The 23,502-nt window shown below is 37.3% G+C and overlaps 1 protein-coding gene across 4 annotated transcripts in view; it reads right to left on the bottom strand.

Moving 5' to 3' along the window:
* Positions 1-23,502, bottom strand: part of SULF1 (sulfatase 1) — a 106,278-nt gene that overhangs the window by 3,047 nt on the left and 79,729 nt on the right. For 2 of the 4 annotated variants that reach the window (XM_052704894.1, XM_052704895.1), the window contains 8 exons: positions 15,000-15,216; positions 12,238-12,484; positions 10,410-10,506; positions 10,230-10,324; positions 9,430-9,495; positions 8,797-8,969; positions 5,502-5,644; positions 5,258-5,381 (listed from right to left, as the gene is read on the bottom strand). In XM_052704894.1, the coding sequence (XP_052560854.1) occupies positions 5,258-5,381; positions 5,502-5,644; positions 8,797-8,969; positions 9,430-9,495; positions 10,230-10,324; positions 10,410-10,506; positions 12,238-12,484; positions 15,000-15,216 (1,162 nt within the window). Of the gene's footprint in view, positions 1-4,374; positions 4,409-4,549; positions 4,698-5,257; positions 5,382-5,501; positions 5,645-8,796; positions 8,970-9,429; positions 9,496-10,229; positions 10,325-10,409; positions 10,507-12,237; positions 12,485-14,999; positions 15,217-23,502 lie in introns of those variants that run through there. The other 2 variants (XM_052704897.1, XM_052704896.1) reach the window with 2 other exon arrangements.

The raw sequence follows: 23,502 nt of genomic DNA, 5'->3' as shown, positions 1-23,502 counted from the left end.
CTAATTCTGAAAGCCATTACTGACAAGAACTTCAACAAAGGCCATAGGAATTTGATGTATAGCTTGAGATATAAGTTCAGCAAAGCAACTAGCCAAGTATTATTAAACAAATTATAGTCTAAGATAGTTTCTATACCTTGCAAGCATTTTCTTTAATTTACATGGAACACAGAGAAGAAATGAAAACTGTAAAAGTTTGGTGTGAATCAAGTTATAGGACTTTAGCACTCGGTAGGATATTGTTAAAATTTATATAGAATATCTCCAAACTTTTTATTTTTTATTAAAATATCTAAGGTTTATCAGACAATATATCTGAATAATGAGCAATGGAACAACTACAGTGACTCAGGTCATCAAATGTACTGTGAAGTCCATTTTATACTGACAAGTTACACTGAATACGATTATTTCATATAATTCACAGCACATCCAAATATTTTCCCTGAAAAATAGCCTACAAAGAAAAAATAATTAGGTAATGCAGAAGGCATTCAGGGAAAGTGGCAGACCCATCCTCACAAAAGATCTCATAGGCAATATTTAGCAATTAATACACTGGGACAACTCGTTCATTTTCTGAAAATTATACAGGCAAGTAGACTAGAATAACTAACCTAGAAGTGCAGGAGACTATAGTCCAGCAGTGAGAACTGAGTACACATACTTATCTATATATCAGATGCCTCAAATCTATAGAAAATTTTTGACAATTCTATTAGTTTATTAGTATTTTAACCTGCCTTTCCTAATTCAAGTAAAGCAGGAGATTCAGTGTCTATTATATTTTACAGTCTTTTTTACTAGCTTGTGATTTCATAGCGAAAAAAATTCTCCAATATTCAGTCCGTCATATAAAAAGTCATAAAAATAGTGTCATGGTCAGAAAAAAAATCATGATGAGGGGCCTGATTCTGCTCCCATCAAAGTCAGACCACTTTCCTTACTTGGGAACACCTAAGCCTTTACAAATATTATACAATGTAAAATGTAAATATTTTACTTTTTAAAAGCCAGTACAAAAAAGTAGTCATTCCAACAGCAATGTGTTCCTGTTTTGTATCTTAGGCTGTCTTGGCAAATAGTTGGCAAATTCCCTACCACAGAAAACAACACAAGCTTTTTTGGATCTAGTAGAGTAGCTAAGGAAGAGGGCCTCGCTTGGCATGGCCATGAGCGCCATATACATAAGTTAGATTATCAATAATTTGTTGCCTGAAACAACAACTACAAAAAATTAAATTCTACAGAGGTTTCAAGAAATAAGTCTTACTGTTCTAGTATTCAGAAGAATAAAAGACTCTAGGAATGAACACAGGAAAGAATGTACTTTTGAAGAATTTAACTACATTACAAATGCTACAAATCTTTATTAGTTGTACTGATAATTTCATATACCCCTTTCTATCTATCTATCTGTCTGTCTATCTATCTAATTCGCCAAATATGAGTCCATGTAGGAAAACAAACTTCCACAAGAACAGTCAGCAGTTAAAGTGGTTTGATATGTTATGGTAGAAACTGAAACTGGAGCAGTGCCATTTGATCAATAATAAGTTTGCGTATGAACCAGGGCAGTGCGGGGCAAATCAGAGGCCAGGATGTTGGCTTTTGGCCCAGAAGAATCTTTGCTGCCAGTTCAAGGGTGGCAGTGTGAACAGTGGGGACATTTTGGGGCTGGTGAGAAGGAGTTGCTGTTCCTCATGAGCCTCGTAGCAGGGTGCTGGTGCTGTGCTGCAGAGAAGTTAGATCAGCAAAGAGCTTGCTGCATTTCTACAAAGCAGCTCAAAGACTGAGACCATCATACTGATTCTAATCTTTTCCCCCCTAAACATTGCATTTTTTCTGCTGTCTCAATTTTACCACTGATGACTGAGGAGTTTCACAGCTGAGAAGGCACTGGAAATTGTTCCGTCAACTTCATGTCCATAAGATAAAAATAACTTGTTTAAACACATGGAAAAGAGGTAACTTGTATTCATACACGTTAAGCAAGTAGGAAAGCTAAATCTTAAGGTCCTAGAGCTGACTGGTCGACTGTGCAAGTCATCTCACAGCTTAATTCCACAACTTCGCAGTAAGCATGATGTTTCCCACTGAAATCAAAGTATATAGGAAGGAACAAAGAGGAGAGAAAAGGTTTTCTCCTGTAAGAAATCTCATTACAAAAAGGTCTGAAACAGAAAAGCGGAGGTGAGTTGCATTTGAGTAACAACATGTCAGTGGTTTCCTCTATCAATATTTGGGAATCACTCACCTATATCACAGACCCCAGTGATAATAAAATAATCTTAATAAAACATAACAAAACAACTTCAGATTTTTTTTTTTTTTTTATAAATCAAGTATTATCTAAACTTCACTGACCAATTATTATGCCTCAGAGTCCCATGATGCTATCTGTGGCTGTGTTATCCCCAAACCAATTCAAGATGTGGCTGCATCTCCTTCTAAACTAAAGGCAAGTAGGTACAATCACCTCCATGGTGACTTTGAAAATGGACAAGGAGAAAAGAGGAGATTGTGATTCCTACATCCTGTAATTAATTACATATGCAGAGTCACGTTCTATTTGTTCAAGGACACAGGCGACACACATTTTTCCCTGCAGAAACTTTCTCCCTTTGTATTAAGAAAATGGCACTCTGACTGTTTCCATACAGGTCTGTTGTTCCAGTATTGTCCTTGAAAACTTGTAGTGCTGTACTAACTCCGGACATTTTAAACTGGAAACAGATCTAAGTGGAGAACAGAGGCTGATAAATATTTTTTGTTCATTAAAAAAAAAAAAAAAAAAAAAAAAAAAAGAATCCCACCATTATAGGGCTTGAACCCAGACATCCTTGTGCACTGAGAAGCTGGCTGTCTGGAACAGAGGAATACTCACAGAGTAATATTACTGGTATCATACTATACTATTTATCCCAGTAGCACAATCTTTATTGGTCTTAGTAGTTAAAGCATTTTCATTAACACACTGCATAATGATATATAACTTAAAGATTAATTCTGGGTGCTCTATTTCATGCAATCCTACAATTAAAATTTCTGTTACACAATTCCATTTCTGTTATATCTGTAGTTAAAATTGGGAATATTTACAAGAACATCTTCTAATGAAAAACTTCAAATCATAATTACAGGGATTACTCTCTATCATTGCTGTAACTGGTTCCCATCAGGCTGTAATGTGTAACATCACTGGGATGTGACCAGACAAAAGCTTATCATTTTCTACATCCCCAAACTACACAAGTCAGAAAATACAAAAAAAAAAAAAACTGATTAATTTGGAGGTCTAAAAAAATGTTGAAGTCCATTATCTTAATTGTTTCCTGGCTGCTGGGAGCAGTGACAAGGCTCTTCTCAGAAGACTGAAGAAAAGTTTTCCATAGAGTTCTATACTCGTTGGGCCAGTTTACACCTCAGGCATGCTATGTATATTAGGACCAACTCCACCAAAGCAGACAGAGATGAAAATATGTAAGACTGATATATAGGGAAGAGATATCAAGTCTAAATATGATAGCCCTCTAAACGTTTTCCACTTCACAAAATCGCTGCTTGCTGAACAGTGTTAAGACCTGAGTCTCATAAGGCTTTTGCTTTATGACCGGTTTCTCCACCAGGAGGAGGAGCTAGCTGGACTCAGCATGAGAGATACATAGGTACTGTAAGTATACTTGTCTTGCAAACCTCAGTTTTGAGCATTAGGAATAAGACATCTCACCCACTGCCCTTCCTTAATTCAAATATTGCAACCTTTTAAGAATACTTGGTCACATGTGTTAGATCTGGTCTGAAAGCACTGTTCCCTCTGCCCAAAGGAGCCTTATCTTTATGCTTTGCTTACAGTGATCTGGATGCTACGCATGTGCTGATCAAAATGAGCACTCTTTTGCTTAAAGCAACATCTGTCAATATTTTCTAAAGCCAGTGAGAAGGTTTTACTTCTGTAGGTTTGATTAGGCTCCTTGCACACATATATTTCAGGAAGCTTTTTAAGCACAGTTGTTTTTCACTTAAAAAGCAGCTGTAAAGACTACCTAAATAAAAACTGAAAGAAAAAATGCAGCAACAGGAAAACAACCCAAAAGAGGTTATTCTTTTTGTGCCATTTTTCCTGCATAAATATCTAAGAAATACAAGCATGGAATATGAGCCACATGAAGTCTTGCTGTGACAATGAACTACGTTAAATGCAGAATGGTAGGTCTAAAAAAACAATGGCCACGTTCAGTGTAGTTAGAAAATGCATGCATCAGAAGATACTTTGTGTGCAAGATGGCAGGATACAGACATTAGTTGAAATGGACTGGAATCATGCAATTATTTGGAAAGAAGCTGCTGAGGAGAATAAAAAAGTGTGGATACCTGTGTGGATCATAGCTTCCTCCATCTTTATTTCCTGATATAGGAAAATACAAGAGTAACTTTTGTTAGTGTTTAGAACTTGTAAAACCATTCACAATGTAGTTTTCCATGCACAGCATCTAATTCCTAAAAAGAAACGTTCTGTGTTAAATAAAGACAGAGCTGCAGTCCAACAAAGATTTCCTGGAAGTTTTATATAAAAGGAATGAAAAACCACATTTCAAAAATAATAAAACCCCCAAATGATTAAAAAAGAGAAACATTCACAGCTGAAGGAAGAGACACAAAGATGCACAACATAAAATACGTAGAAGGGAATACTCCTGTAAAAAATAAATAAATAAATAAATAAAATCACAGTTTCAAACAAATTTAAGTGCAGTGAATTCCAGACTTATGAAGTATAAACATCACCTACTCTTGTATTCAGAGACACTTGCAAAGAAATACTGCTTTCCTCATAAAAAAATTAAACAAAGGGATAAACAGATGTTTAGTCTCGGTTGTGGTGTAGCGCCTGAGATTGTTCATACAGGTAGACAGCAATCAGAAATAATACAGGATTTAATACCTCATCTGCTACTGTTAGGTAAAACCTAACCAAGCATCCTCTGCAACAGAGAAAAGATCTATGGCTCTGAAAAAAAGATCTGCATATGCTTTAACTGCTTAGTGCAAATAACGTTATAGACTTGCCACAGAATTTCTGTCAACTGCTGCTTGTTGTCATTATCTGTCCAGAATAACTTGTGCAAACTTACAAAGAAATTTGCCATCTTATTAAGAGCAACACTTAAGAAAATCACACATTAAAGATACAATTAAGGAGATGACAATAACCTAATAAAATGGAAATAAATACTCTTTTCTATTTTTCTTGTACCTGCTTCAAGTCCCTTAGGCCTCGGATTGCACTGCTTATAACCTTGACAACTTCGCAATTCCATTAACTGTACGTGTAATTGATTTAAAATGCCTCTTTCCACTGTATGTACGGTATTCGTCAGCTGAGAAAAAGACAGACGGAGAAAAAAAATACTTACTAGCAGAAATAATAATAATAATACAGCAAAAGGCAACTAGAGGATTTTAATCTGCAATATTTTGAAATAGGGAAAGGGGTTTACCTGATAGGGATCAGTGTTCATATCAAAGTATTCCAAGAAGCCAGTTGCAAACTCACAAAAGAGAAAATTGTGGGTGTCGTTCACTGTTCGCAAACACCAGTAAGTGTTGTTATTTGAGCTTGTGCAAGCACAGAAAGATCCCACTGTAAGTAATGATAGAAGTCATTAGTTTAGGTGAAAAATCATATGCTTATTCACTTATACTAGTGAAATTTCTATAGATCTTCATGTACTTATACTCTAGATTACTTAAAAGAATATCTCATATTTGAATAACATTAGATTCTCATTTAAAACAGGTCAAATGCTGCTAACATGCAAATTTATCATACAAATTTTTCAAATATATAGACAAATAGAGCAGAAGATAGTAAGTAACACAGTTACTGGGCATATTCTGTTCCAATTTACATATAACTTTTGGGATTAAGCAGAATTCAGACCTTAAAAATGACAACATAAACCCTGATCCTTAAGATCCATATGAAGTGAGACTCATTGGAACTGTGTGCTGTTTATAGGCATACTATTATTGCCATCAGTAGCTAAAATGGTACCATTAGTAGAGCCTCAGAGAGGCAAGTACAACAGATAATTACAAAGGAAGGTCAAATAATAAATGACATGCATTGAAATGACACAGCAGTCAAGAAAGGGTGAGGCACTGTATGGGAAGAAGGCAGGTGGGAGATTTGGTAGTTTAGGATTTATGACTTGAGGGAATGGCATGAAGTTGCAGCAGGCTGATGGTCCTTGTGAGTTCCTTCCAACTTGGGCTATTCTGCAGTTCTGTGATTGTTCTATGAAGAAACGTTTTAAAAACAGGGAACTTGTCTGGCACTTGAATGCAGGTATAATGGCTGAAGAAAGATGGAAAGGAAGACCAATGGATAAGTCTTATATAAAGTAGTAGTTCTCTCCTACTGGCTTGAGTCTTTCAAATGTAGCCACTTAACAATTATGTTTTTCGAACTACACTCCCTCATTTAATTTATTTGGTACATAATTAAGAGAGAAACTGAATCACTCAGTTAAACCTCTGCTCAAAAACAGCTCCAGGCAACGTAACTGGATTACATGTTATCATTTTGCAATCTGGGGAAACCTAGAACAGAACTCTATTCCTAGACCCAGGTGTCACATATGAGGTAGATGTCATTAGATAAAGTTAAGATCTTGTCAGTACACTCAAATGGAGTCTGGACAGCTCTTCCGCTGACCAAACATAGACATGCATTTTAGGGTTATATTGGAAAAATACAATCATTCAGTCAATACAATCATTGTATATTTTGTGCAATATGAAGATTTAAAATATGGTAGCAGGTGAACTTATTTTGTTTTCTTTTCAATTAACTGAAGTTTAACCAAAAAACTAGCTGGAGTCAACAGGTAGTTTCAAATGTGACTATTAGAAGATTAGTTTTAGTAGGGTATGTTTAACAAAACGGCCAAACCTTTTTCCAAAAATCTAATATTTTTATGATTGTTTATAATCTCTTTCTGCCAGCAAAAAGAGATACCTCAGAAAGGTCTTAAAACAAACTGATAGCAAAGTTTTGCTTTAGAAGAATACATTTTTAATTCCAATAATAAAATATTAATAATGCGTTTGATTTTCATTAAATTAGTTCTGTGACTTTCTGTAATATTGTCCATGTTTTAAACACATTTCACAAATTTAGTAACAGTATTAGCCCTTTTTATCCATGTAATCAGAATCAATACTTTGATTTATTTTTGGTTATGAACTGTGTCAAAGGGACATTCTTTTACCCCATGACTGTTACTGGAGCATTGCCATTTGTACAGAAAGATAAGAATGCTTTTCATAACTGTTTGTTACTCCACAGTTAAAAAGCAATACCTCGGTCTAATAGTTGTTAAAACAAAAATCATGCATATAACTACTACATGAACATTTTAAAATGTACAAAACATATTAGCAGAAGTTCTAGTGCTATCAAAGCAAATTACTAAGTAAGAGAGAGCATCTTGAAACGAGTATGTCAAATTTTCTGTTTGGAGTTATGAAGTCTGCACAAAAAGTAATGCCTCTTATATTATTATGTTGGCCATGTAAGAAGTGGATGTTGGTGTTATAGCAGTAGTGGCTGTCATCACTACTCTCCCATCAGTATTCCATTACATTTTGTTGCTGTGTGACAGATGGCAGCAGAGGGGCAGCCTGACACAATGGTGTCTGACACTGAAGCGTGTGTGAAGCATAGGTGTGAAACTGAATTCCTCCAGGCGGAAAAAATGGCACCCACTGATACACACTGACACTTGCTGAACATCTATGGAGACCAAAAAGTGGATGTGAGCACAGTGAGGCAGTGCATTTCAGTAGCAGTGACTTCAACGGTGAGTACCGTTGGTTCAAATTTTTATGAGCTTGGCATAGAGACTCCTGTTCCTTGCTGGTGAAAATGCATAGCTAATGATGGTGATTATATTGAAAAATAGTGTTTCGTAGCTGAGAATTTGCTCTATCAATAGTACTGTTTTGCCCTTTGTAAGCAATAAATAAAAGGCATTACTTTTGGAGCGGCCTTAGTATGTTGTAGCATAATCAACATTCGATCTTTAAGTTTTTGAAAGCAAAGTTTTCCTTTTCATAGGAAATTTGGTTTGCAGAGACTTTAGAATGGTAGTGAAAGTCTCAATGCTCAAGTAAACTTCTCAGCAATGTCATGTGCGTGGCCTTTGAGCTCTAACCTGGTGAAACTAGGTGAAACAGAATTAATTCTGCAGGAACCATCTAATGCTTACACACTAATTCTATCTCCTGCTGTCACAGCTACTTAATTCTGCTGATCCATCTGTGGGTTAGAATGTATAGTTTCATTATATAGGCTTACACAAAATTTACATTGATACAAATAAGGGTAAGTTTTACCCTCCTTGTGCTTTCTCCCACTTCGCAAGGCCACAACTCACTTGGAATTCCTATGAATTATTTGATCATCTGGACTGTCAAGACATGACAGGAACCTCAGTGTCTAGTTACGAATCTCTACAAGCAATAAATCTCTTCAAGAGAGATTTTAACAAGCCAATTCCCCTTTTTGCTTCTGCTGTTTTGCATAGAGCCTCTTGTAACAATTTCATATAAATATGTAACACAGAAATTACAAACATACTCAAGCGACACTCTTCCTGGATACTTCAGAAAAAGTTCAGTGGCAGCACTGCTAAGTGCTGTTCTTCCACATATGGACTGCATGAGGTGAGAACCCTTGTACAACAGAGGAGAACCTAGTTCACATCTGAGCCCAGAAGTAAGACTTACAGTTCCAGAAAGGTGCAGTTTGCCAGTGGTTGTTGTCGTGGGTAAAACATGTCAGTCCAGGAAGGCTACACTCATCCCCTTTCTTCTGGCGCTTTTTCCCCTTCCTTTCCTTCTTCCTTCTGCGATTCTCTTTGAATAGCTGCAGTTTGCTGTCTACCTCCTGTGCTGCTTCTCTGTTCAGAAAGAAAATTGGACATGGCTGATACAGCTTCTATTTGGTTAACAACAGCAGTTTTTACCTCTATCTGACTTTTTTGAAGACTAGATGATGAGAATATGCCCTTTGGGAAGCTGATCTTTTCAGCTCAGCTTTCACCCCAGAAATTATGACAAAGTGTATTCTTCAGCATCTATAAGAAATGATGCACGTTCGGTTTAACTAGGTCTCTTTACTGATTACCTAGTCAATCAATTTCTGAAATGATTAATTTCTTCCATTTCTAATTTTTTCCCAATATTATTCATAAACTTTCACATATATGACCAGAAGTACTGAAGGTTTCTTGCTTGAACTTGCTTTATGTGACCTTTTGTTTCCTTCATGTCTTCCCTTCCCCCCAAGAACCCAAGCCATTCTTAATGTTTCTCTATCACTAGAATGCTATCTGAGAGAGTGAGCTGATAAAAACTTACTTGAAGGGATGAAGATGGCTCTTGATTTTCTCTTGAGCCTTTACACCTTTTTCTTTGTTGTAATAGCTATAAGGAAAATTTTAAAAATTACAATCAGGAAACAAACCATTTTCAAAACAAAATCGAAACAGTAACAAAGCATCTTTGACATTTTCTCCTAACTACACAGAATGACTCATGATTTCCATTTCATTTAAAGAAGTTATATATGTGTGGATGAGCTATAGTAAAACTGTAGCTATGTTTAATACGTTAGCAGAATACAAACATATTTAATCTTAAAATTTGTACATGCATCTTCTAAGAGTAGTTTCTACTCTTGAAAGTGAGCTAACTAAAATTTGGATCTGGTAGTCCTCCATTTTCAGCTTCCATTTTCCTGAATTAAGATATGCACTCTGACACTTATATGTGTCTCCAGAAATAGGATAACTTTGAATTTTTTCCCAGGTCAATAGAGAAATAAGTTCCATCCAAGAGAGATAGAGAGCACAAATATTTACACTTCTATTATGAATCAGCTTCCTTCCTTCCCTACTTTGGAGATGATATCTCAATAGGCTAACTCTAGTTATGAGTATCTACAGTAGTTATAAATATCAGTAGCTCTTATATTCTTTGTTTCCCACCTCAGAAAAGAAGAAGAAAAAAAAAAAAAAAAAAAAGAAAAAATGACCCACAAAAAAGAACCAAAAACCAACCAACCAACCAAAAATCTCAAATCAAAACAGGAAAACTTGAAAAATATATAAACCTTATCAATTAGTGTAACTGCCAGCAGTGAATGTCATCTCTCTTACCTCTGTTTTGTACAATCACATTCATCTGGTTTTCTTCTTTTTAGGTGCCCTCTAACTTCCCTCAAATTCTTGATTTTGTCCTGGAGAGCTTCAATCTGCAGAGATCATTGCTCAGTCAGATTTATTCTTTGAATAGGTAGCAATGCAAAAAATACACTCACATTTTAAAGTATCCCTTACCTCCTTATCAATGTAAGCCTTGTGGTCCTTCCAGGCTCTGGCAGATTGGTACAGCTCCCTTTCACAGTGAATAGTGTCATTTGGAAGAATAAAACACCTGTAGATGCAAATTGAAAACAGGTGGTCATTGGTTCCCCAACTGCCTACTCTATTACTCTCTTTTTTTCCATCATTTCTAATAATTTCTTTATAAATAACTTCTAGAATGTGTTCTCATGCTGACAACAGTATAATCGACTGCTTAAATCTGTTTTCTCTTCAAAATCCATCAATCCACTCATCCATGACACATGCTCTACACATGCTCTGTGCATGCTAAGCAAAAAAGCTGTGAGATTCTTAATCCAATCAGAAATTAGACCACAATGGAATTAAAATCTATTCAGAATAAAAAGTCTTGTTAACAAAATGTACTCATTTTGCCATCAGCTCTGGGAAATATATCCCTTTTGTCCCATGAACGAGACCCATCATCTGAGTATGAAAAATAGTTACAAACAGAATACAAATATAATCAGTGAGTAAAGAAGGTACATATAATTAATAAGTAGAAGGATAATAAGGAACAAAATTAGAGCAAAATGTTCAAAGATATGGTTAAAAAAAAAAAAAAAAAAAAAGAATGTTAACATAAAGTGGTGCAATGACACAAAAATGCATACCAATGTTTGAAAAAATGGTGCTACCAAGAAACAAAATAACTGGAAGACCAAGGATATGGAATGAGAATCCAAAGACAACAGGCTGGACTTCCAAATTCTCTAAGCTGACAAACAGAACATCCATAAATACGGAAATATTCCTATCTTACAGACACAATCTTCCCTGGGCCCTGCTCCATCATATCCCTTCTTTAAATTTTTGAGAAAAGCAGAAGGATTTAAATGCTTATCTCTTCTCAACTTCTCCCACTATGGTTGCTTTTTTTTTTTTGTTTTGTTTGGTTTGGTTTGGGTTTTTTTTCACTCATAGAACTGGCACTCTGAAAGCAATATTTATTAGAAGTTAAAATCCTCTGTATGGAAATAGTTATTTTTCCAAAAAGACACTTAAGGCTTTATTAATGTCATGGAAATGATAATGTAAAGAAAGGATAATTTTTACGTGTTCAAAATTAACATTTATGTTATTCTTCATGTTTCTGGAAAAAAAAAAAAAGATAAGTGCTACTTATATTTCAAACATGATAGGGGGTTAAAATAAAAGACTTTTTGCCTGTGTTTGCCTGACTTCAGATAAATAGTATTACCACTTTTAAGAGAAAAAGAGTTTGAAATTGTTGCCTTTTCATTTAAATTTTGTTAAGATTAAAAATTAAAAATGAATTTAAATTTCCAGGATGGAAAAATGATGGGTCTCTTCAAGGATATATGAGTCTAAAGAAGCTTAGCTAATGCTAGCTTTCTGCAAACAACTAAGTCAGAAGAGAGATGGTGTAGCTGATCTAATAAGTCCTCACTTGGAGTAGGATTTCAGTCATCTTAAATTTAGGTCTCTGTGCTAAGCTGGTTGCCCAGCCTTTATAATGAACAGCAGGAATGTCCGCTTCATGCGGTGATTAATCCATTATAAGATAGGTATTTTGATATGGAGGACGAGTTCTCCCTCTAGAGTTGCCTGCTTCCCAGAGATAAAAACAAAGCCTGACACTTCTCCCTTCAATGCTCATATTACAATGGCATGATTCCACCTAAAACAAGCACAACTCAAACATATCTAAAATTGTCTGCAATAACAATTGTAAGTTCTTTAATACAGCAAAAAACTGAAAGACTGAAATTAGAAAAAGACTTAATCTAAAGGAAATAAGTAGAAAAAGCAATTGTACTTGTGTGTCACTCTGACAGAACTAGGTTGACCTATAGCATCAGTGCCATCAGCAACCATCGTGTCACCAGGAGCACCATCAGTTTCCTCTGCCTTTTTGTCATTTTCAGCATTGTGACGTTTGGTGATACTTTTGGTCTTTAACACCTGCAGTTCTTCCTCTTCCAGGTTTATGTCATATATTTCACCTTCAAATTCCACAGACAAGGATCGGGTTTGGCGAGTGTGAACAAAACGTGGTTTGTATTCTGCAGAAGAAAGAAACATCCACAGCTGCATATACACATGTACACGACTCCTGCTCAAAACACCTAGCATATTCCAAAGAGCAAGAAGGCTGTTCAATATTAGCAGCTTATTTTTCTTCTGTGGCTTTGCAGTATTTCATTATCTTTGGTTAGTTCAGGGCCCACCCTCTCATGAGCAGCATGAAATCCTGAATGCTCTGTGTTCTGCATTTCATGCTAGACTGGTCTTATGCCACAAACATACTTCCAAACAAAATCAGTGTCTCAGAAATCAGGTATCTAGAATGCAACACTCAAAAACCCCAGAAACTACAGGGTTAGAACTCTGTTAGAAAATTAAGCCATTCTGTGTTGTGAAACAATGTTACTACCTGTAAATTGGTATATATCATAAATTTGACTTATGCTTCCTAATTATAATTCCTTTTTCAAAAGGATCCTTTAAAAAGGCAAGAATCTGTCATATATTAGTGCATACACTTGTGTATGTATATACATATATATAAAAACTCTGACACACACACAGATCATTCATGTCTATGAATACAAGTTTTAGTTCTCCAAAACCTTGCTGTGTTGTAGAGTTAAAGTGAGCTCTGTTTTCCATTTGTTACATCCATGCTGAGCACACTTTTTGTTACCTAAATGCATTCTGCATAGCAGAATAAAGCAAGAGCTCTGGGAGAGTACTGCCTTTGGCATTTAGGTTAGATTCTATTGCAGCTTTTTTTTCTAGGGCCTTTGAGAGATTCATACTGAGCCAGAAAAGGCAAGAATCTTTTGAAAATGCAGATAGTGAACCTCATTCAACTTTTTACTCAAACAATCCTATCCTCCTAAACTGTTTCAGAGGTTGCCTGCTGTCAGGTAAAAAAAAAAAAGGCTTCCCAGTCAGTGAAAAATCATAGTTCCAAAGTACCTTTCTGCTTTATATAAATTGTTAACGAAACAGTGATGAAAGATTCACAGGATCAGATGGGAGAAATTCTGTCTTTGTAACAGTGTCTGATGATACTGCTTATTAATCAAGTGACTAAAAAATTTTGGAGCACAAAAGCATCTTATTCAAGTGTTATCTAAAGGCCTGAACCAGTCATTCCCTTAACAATGTCTCATCACCACGATACTCTGTTTGCCTCAGATGAACAGTAAGGGAATTTGGAGGAGGAGAATGAGGGGAATTAAAGAGGATTGAAAATGTTGTAAAGGAGAAAAGCATAACAAATTGCTTTTTTTCTGATGTCCCCTTCACATGCTCTCAACAGTTGTTTGCCCCCTTCCCATCTCCCCACATTCTCTCCCCAAGGTGCTGCCCCTAATTGCAATCCCCATCCAACCCTTGCTGGTACCGTGGCAACCCTTCTCTTTCCAAGGTAATGGTAGGAATCTCCCCTTGAAATTATCACTTGGGGGAGTATTGATCAGTTTGAAGATCACTCCGGTAGTTGGTGACGTGGAGACTTTTCGGAGGTCTGCCTGTGCACACTATGAATTTTCTTAAATCATACTGGATAAATGGAATAAATTATATCAAGACAGCATTTAATCTGAACAATGAGAACTCAAGACAGACAATATTGTGGTTAAATGTACAAAGAATACCAAGGATTCTTGTTCATTTGCAGAGTAGTATTGATTTTAAATCAGGAAATATTTTGAATTATACTGCCATTTTCTTATTTCATAGACATCTGTGCAGCATCTTCTAACTTTTGCATTTCTTATGACTCAACAATCTTCCTGTTTTAGAGGCTAATCTCTACTTATTTCATTCTCCACTCTAGTATTCTGAACAGAGGACAGGAACATATAACCCATTCTTGAGCAAAGCCCCCGAAATCCAAGTTCACTTTCATTGTGATGGTTACAAAACTTCACTTTCATCATCGGGCAGATAGATTAAAAGACTTGTTCCATTTAAAATAGTGTCTTCTTAAACAGGTTTTTGTAGTATAAATCCTTAGCAGAGACAAGTCCAAGCACTACTGTCTTAAAGCCTTTTTGTGCATTCCCTTCAGACCACACTCCACTAGAGGACACTGCAATCTAACCTGTTTCCTTGCAGTGCTCCCGGTACAGCCTGGAAGCTGCAGCTGTGCAAAAATTCATTCTGCCAGCAGTCATGGCCTTTCAGTGTCTTGCATAGAAGAGGTCTTAGGGATACCATCAGACAGCATTTGAATTCGGTGTTAACGATGCAAGGAAACACTTGCTCTGACTGTCTTAGCAAATAAAGGCACTGCTTCAACTGCAGATCACACCAGGTTCGTGTCTGACCAGCGCGATAGGTGGCACCAATGCATCACCACCATGGCCAACCTGAGCTGTATTCTTTGTATTCTTTACTGCTGTGCAGGGATAACTTCGGTTCTTATCGTTTTTGTTATTACAGAGGCATTTATGTAGAACCCAGCTGCCAATTACATTGTATTCATTGTATGCTGAGGATAAAACCAACACTGTGAGCCTTTACTCCTGTTCTTTAGCCCAGCATACAGGAGGTCAGAACACTTACTTTGCGCACTGGGGTTTCTCAGAAACTGTCTTTGATTTTTTCTTTGGGTCCTGCTGTTTCGGAAATCAGTGTCTCCACAGTTGCAGTCCTTATCTTTACCGCTGTATCCCCGGGAGTGGATGCTGCGGGTCCTTTTCCTGATAGCCAGCATGTCACTGGATACCTTGCACTTGTGAATTCGAAGCTTGCCAGAAGCATCTTCTGTGCACTGCCACTTCTGCAAGAGAGAGAGAGAGACATGTGAGGATGATTTCCCAGCAGCCTTCCAAACCCCTGCTGCTCTCAGATGGATTGCAGAAGATGACAAGCAAATTTCTTTCAAAACTAAGTGGTCTCTTAAAGAACAAACTGAGGTGGGAAACATTTTAAGGGACTAAATTTACTCACATCCTTCTCGACATCTCTCTCAAGCTAGGCAAACATAAGCTTGAATGAAATTGCTGTGAATCTACATAAAGAAAACACAACTCAGCCAAAAATGATGTATAAATCAAGAGTATCTAGACTAAACACATCCATGAAACAAGCAAGTAAAAAGTCTTAATTTACTGAGCCACGGAATACAGCTGTCAGAGCGTTTTTCACCAAGACTCTTTTGCTCTTTGAAAAAACAAACTTTGCTTCTTTGTTCTGCAACTCGGAATTTCTAATACAATTCACAGGAAAATTAAACATCTCCACAGATGAAGAACTGGTTCAATTGTGGGGTTCCTTGTAAAAGAGAAGGACAAATCATGGATGTGATTTAAACAAAAATACTATGACACTAAGAGCATGCAATTTATTTCCATACCAGAGGCCAGAGTTAGGAACTACACCCTAACACATCCCTACAAACCATGCCACTCAGATCTGAAAATACTGCTGACTATTCATATGAGAAGCCTGAAAGCATAACTTCCCCAGGCCCCTCACTCCCCCCAGCAGGTGGAATCAGTGCAACAAGCACTCCCAGAATAGAGCAAAGGGAAAAACCTCAGGGACAGCAAATAAATAAATCAGCTTGGATAAACTCCTTTGGATCCATAAGTCTTAAGATTTGTATCAGGCTGGTGAGAAAACAGTGCAGTCTGGAAGGAGTACCTGTACAACATTGTACATGTGCTGAATATAAGAGCAAGTAAGGGAGAATGAGAGGAAACAGAGATTTTTCCAGCTTGTCTGCACAATATCTGACTGACTTGATTATCAACATGACTGAATCCAGATGGAAGAACCCAGGTGGATTTTTCCAGTGGATCCCACTGTCTCCACATTTCAAATAAGAAAGTAACAGAGACTTTAATTTCCTCTCCACACTGAACTGTCATAAAAAAGGCTGCGCCTTTCCTTTCCTTCCCTTCCCTTCCCTTCCCTCCCCTCCCCTCCCCTCCCCTCCCTTCCCTTCCCTTCCCTTCCCTTCCCTTCCCTTCCCTTCCCTTCCCTTCCCTTCCCTTCCCTTCCCTTCCCTTCCCTTCCCTTCCCTTCCCTTCCCTTCCCTTCCCTTCCCTTCCCTTCCCTTCCCTTCCTTCCCTTCCCTTCCCTTCCCTTCCCTTCCCTTCCCTTCCCTTCCCTTCCCTTCCCTTCCCTTCCCTTCTTTTCTTTCTTTTCTTTCTTTTCTTTCTTTTCTTTCTTTTCTTTCTTTTCTTTCTTTTCTTTCTTTTCTTCTTTTTTTAATGGATAGGTGGTGACAGATTGGCACTCCTTTGCCCATGTCCACAGCTTGCCATATGTGGCAGCAGGTAAATAGCTGGCATGCATAAAACACTGCACATGCTAGGAAGTCTGTGATTCCAAGCAAGTCGTAGCCCAAATAACAGTAGGAGAACTAGAAATAGCTATAATTACTTGTAATACTACTAGCCAGTGAGCTTTGTTCACTTACAAAGCCACAATAATGAGACTGCATACAAAGTCATTAAGTTTGGCTGGATAGGGTTGCAACAGCCACCTCCACTTGTTCAGATTTTTACAGGCTCTTGTTCTCTGCTGGTGAAACTACACAGGTAGTGGTGGTGATTATGTTGAAAAATAGTGTTTTATAGCTCAAAATTTGCTCAATCAATTTTACTGTGCTCATCATGTCTGTTGTAGTTTCCATGAAATAAATAGGAGGCACTGCTTTCAGAGCAACCTACATACATGTGGCCCAAGACAATTCCTCTTCACTCAGTGTGGCCCATGCAAGCCAAAAGGTTTTACAACCCATGCTATACAGTGTACTTTTTTGGTTCCCATGAATGGACAGCCTTAGGTTTTTCTTTCCTCATTAATAATAGCAAGACAGCTAGATGCTGGTCTTAATGCACTTCCCAACTCAGTTTTTGAAATGAACACTAATATCAGAGTAGACCCATTTGAGTAAGTCTCTTCCATTAGCTAATGACTGCTCTGGACTCTTTTGGTGGTGCTGTCAAGCTGATTGAAGAATGAAGAAAGAAAACAGCCTCAGGTAGATTTACTGACCTGATAACCTGAGGAGTGAGTTGATGTGGTTGCACACAATAGAAAACAACTTCTGACTTACACACAGTCACTTCAAAGAATAGGAAGGAGGAGAGGTAAAATTAATTAACAAGCATATACTTACAGTACCTCCACTCATATAACTGTTTGGGGCTTTCCGTGGTACTTTTAATGGCAGAAGTATTTCTCAATTAAACAATGAAATATTGGCTCTGACCTACAGCCCTGTGACAGCACACTTTGGCTGAGTGCAGTCTGAGATAAAAGATGGATCCCAAACTCAGAAGGCTTGCTTGTGGTTCAGCATGCCTTTGATCACAGAACACCAAACCACGTTTAAATGGGCCTGCACCCATCCGACTGCCGTCTGAGGAATTATGGAATTATACTCAGGCCCAGACTTTCAGAATAAACCTACAGCAACAAGTGACAAGGGCACTTTCTACAAACAAAGGTGCCTGAGAGCTGTAACACTTTTCAAGACTTTATTCTGCAACAGCAAGTGCAATCTCCTATATAAAAAATACAAACTCGCTACAGGATAAGAAGTGAGTGCAGTGTTATAGTTCCTGTGTTTTTTGAGTATGTTACATTTATAAACATACAGCACTAGTTCTTAATGAGTCTCAAAAGCACCATTTGAAAGTAAAATAAGTATTTTCTTTGTCTAACATTAATTATAGCAAGAAGTTCCAAAAGTGGCTTCAATAGCCATTTAGATCATTTTTAGGAGTATTATGACTAACACTGAAACAAGACACTCTGTGTCTAATATGAGCCAATAACAGTTCTCTGTTTAAAACAGGGATTAAATGTGATTCAGGTGTTTTTTTTTTTTTTTTTTTTTTTTTTTTTTTTTTTTTTTTTTAACTTTTAAATGTGTCATTATAAAGATGCTTCAGAGTTCTGAGATGGAATTTTTAGACTAACTTTCCTGAAACCTAGCCCATGCCAGTGCAATCATGAACTGATCTTGCATTATGCAGTAAGACATAATGATCCTTGTGCTCGTCTTTAGATCTATAAAATGCATTAATGCACATAAAAGAAGGTTCTGAAAGATGTGCTGCCCCTTTCCAGCCTACCTTCCTTCCTATTGTGAATACCAAACTATTCTTTGAAATCCAGGAATATAAGGTTTGGTTTCTGAATCTCTATTTTTCCTTTGTAAAAACAAAACAAAAGAAAACAAGACTAAACTAAAGCATTGCCACATATAGCAGATAATTATGCCTCCATTAACTTTTAATTTATATATGCTTTCTTATTTTCCCCAAATTTATTTTCCTTCTTGTTTTGATGTTCCACGAAACACCCAAGCTGATCTGGAAATTCACTGCTGCCACAGGAATAAGGGATGGTCGCTGCTTGTAGCTGCATGCTGACTTAGGTTCTATCAGTAAGAGACAAGAGGACTAACTCAGAATTGAAAAACAAAGCAAAAAACTCCCACCCAATTGGGAGAGAAAAAGGAAGAGCCTGCCATTTGACTGCAACAAGTTGTTATATCCTTTCAGTCACGTTATGAAACTTAACCTGTGTCAGCCCTTTTTCCTGTCACTGACTCATCTTTTCCTTCTTTCTTCTCATTTCATCATCTGCCCCCCAGCAATGATTTTGCTCCTGCCTCATCTGTCCACCTTCAGCTTTCCTTCTGCCTCAATTTATCTTCAGAAGGGAAGTAAAGGTGGAAAAGCAAGTTGCAGCAGCATTTTGGAGGATATAAAGATACAAAAGGACAGAGCATCACTTTGGGAGCTCAAGGTCCTTTTATCTCTGCCCAACGTTTAGTTTGAATGCATAAGGATGGATGTCTGCTGCTCGATGGAAAGGCTCACAATAGGACAGAACGGCTACAGTAGGACGGCAGTAGGAGCTTTGCCTTGGTTGATGTCATTAGCATGACACATTTTCATCTGGGGCTAGAAATTTGCCCTTATAAGGTCATTTCAAAGACAAAGAGGAGTAAACGGACTGATTAGAAGTGTATTATTTGTACTGGGTCATTTCGCTTTGCACTGCAGCTGGCACAGTTCAATTTGCAACGCAGAGCTACATGAGAAAGTCAACAGCAAATGATTCAATAGCTACCTTCGGTTGCAACTTCCTGATATCAGTTGGTGCCACAGCCTTAAAGTTAAGTAAATTTACTTCATTACAGAACATACTTCAGGCATAAAAATATAAATTCAGCATGAGTCATTGCTCTGTGCTGCACTATGAATATCCACTTAAGCAGGAATTCGAATCAACATTGTTTAGCTAATAGACTGTCACAATTTTGAGAGAGTTGCTTCATAGAGAGGGGAAATTAATTAGACAATTCATGAAAAGTGTCTTAACAGTAGGCAAGCTAAGGATCTTGATAAAATGTAATTACCCCGTATTTGCAGCATACTCTTCAGTGTAAAATACCTTGTCAGACGATCTCAAAGCTATGAAACCCTGAAAAACGTGATCGGAAACAACACAGAGACAATATTCGTACAGATGCTTTTTCATTTCAGTAACAAACGACTGACCTGAGAATTACTACTCATCATAGGGAAGGAAAAGGAAGACTTCATGAACTTAAACATGCCACCAAGATCAGATTTTTCTTTTTTTTTCCCTGATTAAAAATACATGATTTAAGTTGGAAAAGGATTTAGATGAAAACACATGGCTGTTATGCCTATATGTGTGTACCACTTTTCTCTGTTAGCAATAAGCAGACCTGCCTGAGTGTCAGGGACCTGATGTGACAATATCAGCAAAGGAGTGTGGGTTTGGGTGTGCTGCTGCAACAAGAACTGAATCCTGTTACTGTTTTCTCTGTGACATACAAAAAGTCCTTCTCATGCAACATGCTGAGAAGTGCCTTGTAGTTTGCTGGCTGTGGTAAATAGTACAGACAAGCAGCAGTTTACTTCTGCTGAACTGGACCTGAGCACTGAGAAATGTTTATGGCGTAAGGCTATGTCCTCTGTGCATACTCGCAGCATAGTCATAAACCTTGGTTCTGACCTAGGCTCCTAAGTGATCCTGGAAATATGACTGAGTTGTCACATTCAGACAGTGTTTGAATATTGCAAGCAAGTGCAGCTGTTTCACCAGGATAGTGTGCCAGATTTGTTCGGGGTATTTGGAACTGCTCTTTTTTTGTGGAATAGAAATCTCATTTTAGAAGTGGTCTGGCGCCGTCCATTTGGGCAGATCCTGCTATCTTCACCACTCCCTCATCATTGGACTGCTTTTTGTGGAACTCTCAGATCCAGAACACGTTCAAACATAATTTTTTATATATGGGCTTACTCTCTGAGAAAGTCTTCTGGAAAAGTGCAATGTTCAACAGAAAAGCAGTTTGTCCTGTAAGAATTGATGTAATACAAAGGGGAGAGTGTAGGATCAACTTAGAAACACGTTCAGTTAAACACACAGAAATAGTACTGGAGGAGACAAGAAGAATGAATAAATTAATCATTGTATAACAGAAATAATGACGTGAAATTTGCCAATTTCCATCAATCTCAGTTTTTCAGAAACAGAAGAATGAGATAATATCTTAGCAGGTTTCCAGATTATACAGTGTTGTATTCGTGATGTCCAGATATGATTGATTTTAAACATCATGGCTCTAGCAGTTTTCAATTTTATAAAAAAATGCATGGAACGCAGTGTCAGATCTAGAAATGTGGGCATTTAGGTCAAAATATCAAACACATCACCTCCACAGCATTCTCTGCAAAATCCATTATCTTGTCTGTGGCAGCAATTCAACATCAACAGACTTCTGTTGTTATTCAATAAATGTCTACTGCCAGGTGCAAGCGTGTCGATGACACTCAAAGATAAATGTAGCCATTCTACTATAAATAGGAATGTCAATAGCAATGGGTTCTTCCTGGGTCATACACATTTCATTTGCAGAGGACTTAATTTATGCTGTCTTTCTCTGGGTACTTCAGTATGAAAACAAAGGAGAACCACATCAAGTGTTAAAAAGAATTCCTGAATCACGTGGGGCTTTTTTTGTATAGATGCTTTTGGTACATAAAATTGTTTGTTAGTGTGCCATTCTACCAAGAAGTCCTTCTGTTAGGGAACACCGATAAGATGGCAGCAAAAACATTAAACAATGTCTATGCTGTGAAAGAGATGAAAGGAAAATCTTTCCAGACTGTGATATCTCTGGATTTTATCTGGATAGAACTGGTGCTTCAGATTCCAAATCACTTAGATTTGAAAAACTGTCAAATCTGGAAAGAACAGTCCTCTGTTTACTAGGAAGCTTAAATATTTAGGCTGAAATACAAAATACCATTCTTTGAAGGATTCTCTTTGGAGATAAAGGAATTTATCTTCAGTTTTGGTTCTATGTCGTAAGCAGGATGAGATTTTAACAAGAGACATCATAATTTATGAAATTCCTAAGAATTCTTGAGCAACAAAAGAGCAGACAACTATGAGAGATGATTCTGCAGGGTCTAAACTGAGCAATAGTTGAAGAGCTGTTTGTGAAAAGGCTGAAGTATATACTTAGTTTTAAACACATAACTGGTCCCAAACACATATGCTTCCAGTTAAGCTTGAGTGTAGACGGTCTTCTGAATGATGTCAAAATCAGTTGGTATCAGTGTGCAAAGGGAAAATAAGAGATGGTCTTGAACTGATGTTCTGGTAAAACAAGTTGATGGGATTAGCTGTTGCTGCCTTAAACACAAACAAACATTGCTCCTATGAAGAAAAAGCTATTTTCTTTCTTTTATTAATCTATGCTGTCTTGGTTCCTAATATCTTGCTTTAGCAATGCTGTAAGAAGTTCTGTTTGAATAGCTGCGATATGATAGAAAATGGAAAAACAAGATGAGGCAGGAGGCAGCTTATGAAATAGCAATATGTTAATGCACTCCTGTACAATCATGACCAGTGCCTTTCTATTCCTGTAATCACCAGGAGGTTGTTCTGAAAGCAGGAGGATCAATGAGTGATGTTTATGTGCCATATCATAATTTTAGTTGGGTTTTAGTGGGTGCTTGGGGTCTGGCTGTCAGTTCCTGGCCAGCCATCTGACACTTCTGTCCAGCTCTTACCGGTTTATGTGTTTTTATTCATACTTTGCAGCTGGTCATAAAGCTGACCTTTACAAATGTATGGTCTGTGATATTTATTTTATGAGAACATAGATACTTGAGCCAAACCAGACTACACCTAATAAGCCACATTCTAATTTCCTTTACAGTATTATCTGTAAGCTGATTGATGGCATGTATTCCTTCAGTATTACAGACATGTTCATACCAAACATTGATATGACAACATGATAAACATAAATATGAATAATAAAATTCAGTACTTGTGTTAGATTTTTAAATAGTGAAGGATATGTGAAGAATAAGGTCTGTATAGACTATATAACATGTTGTTTGGATCACAGCCAGAAGAATCTTGCACATTTACCACAGAGCTGATGCTTAGATTCAGCAGCATGTCTCCAGTGACTACCTGTAAAGCCTTAAATGGCTGTAAAATACATTGAGACTTAATCTAACTAAAATTTCATTGTACAGTCTTCAGGCATATTCTCCAGGCAGAACATTATTTGTTTAGGGCAGCACAGGGATACATTTCCCAGGGAAGACATCCAATATTCCGCATTTCTAATACTGAGGCGAATAAAAAGAAGAGCACAAGGAAGGTCAGTGACTGTGGAATAACATCTACAGCTGAGTTTGGGTTCATGGGCATGCATTTCATACAAACGTGTAGCACACCACATTTTTCCATTCTGCCCACTGTCAGTGCTCATCTGAGCTGCCAGTAGACTACAGATCTTTACAAGTTTCAGACCTTTGCTGTTTACAAACTGGAAGGTACTGGAGAGCAGATGGTCGGAGATGTATGCTCATAAAACAAACAGACCTGAGTCTTAGTTGGGTTGCTGAGTCATGCAATCTAAGCCAAAATTTTGAACACAAAGCTTCACAGTCTTCATTTTGGGAGGGTGTTTTTTTTTTTTCTTTTTTTTTTTTCTCCCTCTTGGGAAAATTTTACAAGAAAGTTGTGGTTTGTGTAATTT

This window comes from Tympanuchus pallidicinctus, unplaced genomic scaffold, assembly GCF_026119805.1.
Source record: "Tympanuchus pallidicinctus isolate F22 unplaced genomic scaffold, pur_lepc_1.0 scaffold5, whole genome shotgun sequence".
NCBI classification, from domain to species: domain Eukaryota; kingdom Metazoa; phylum Chordata; class Aves; order Galliformes; family Phasianidae; genus Tympanuchus; species Tympanuchus pallidicinctus.
The sequence above is the reverse complement of the archived record's forward strand: the minus strand, read 5'-3'. Positions and strand labels throughout refer to the sequence as shown.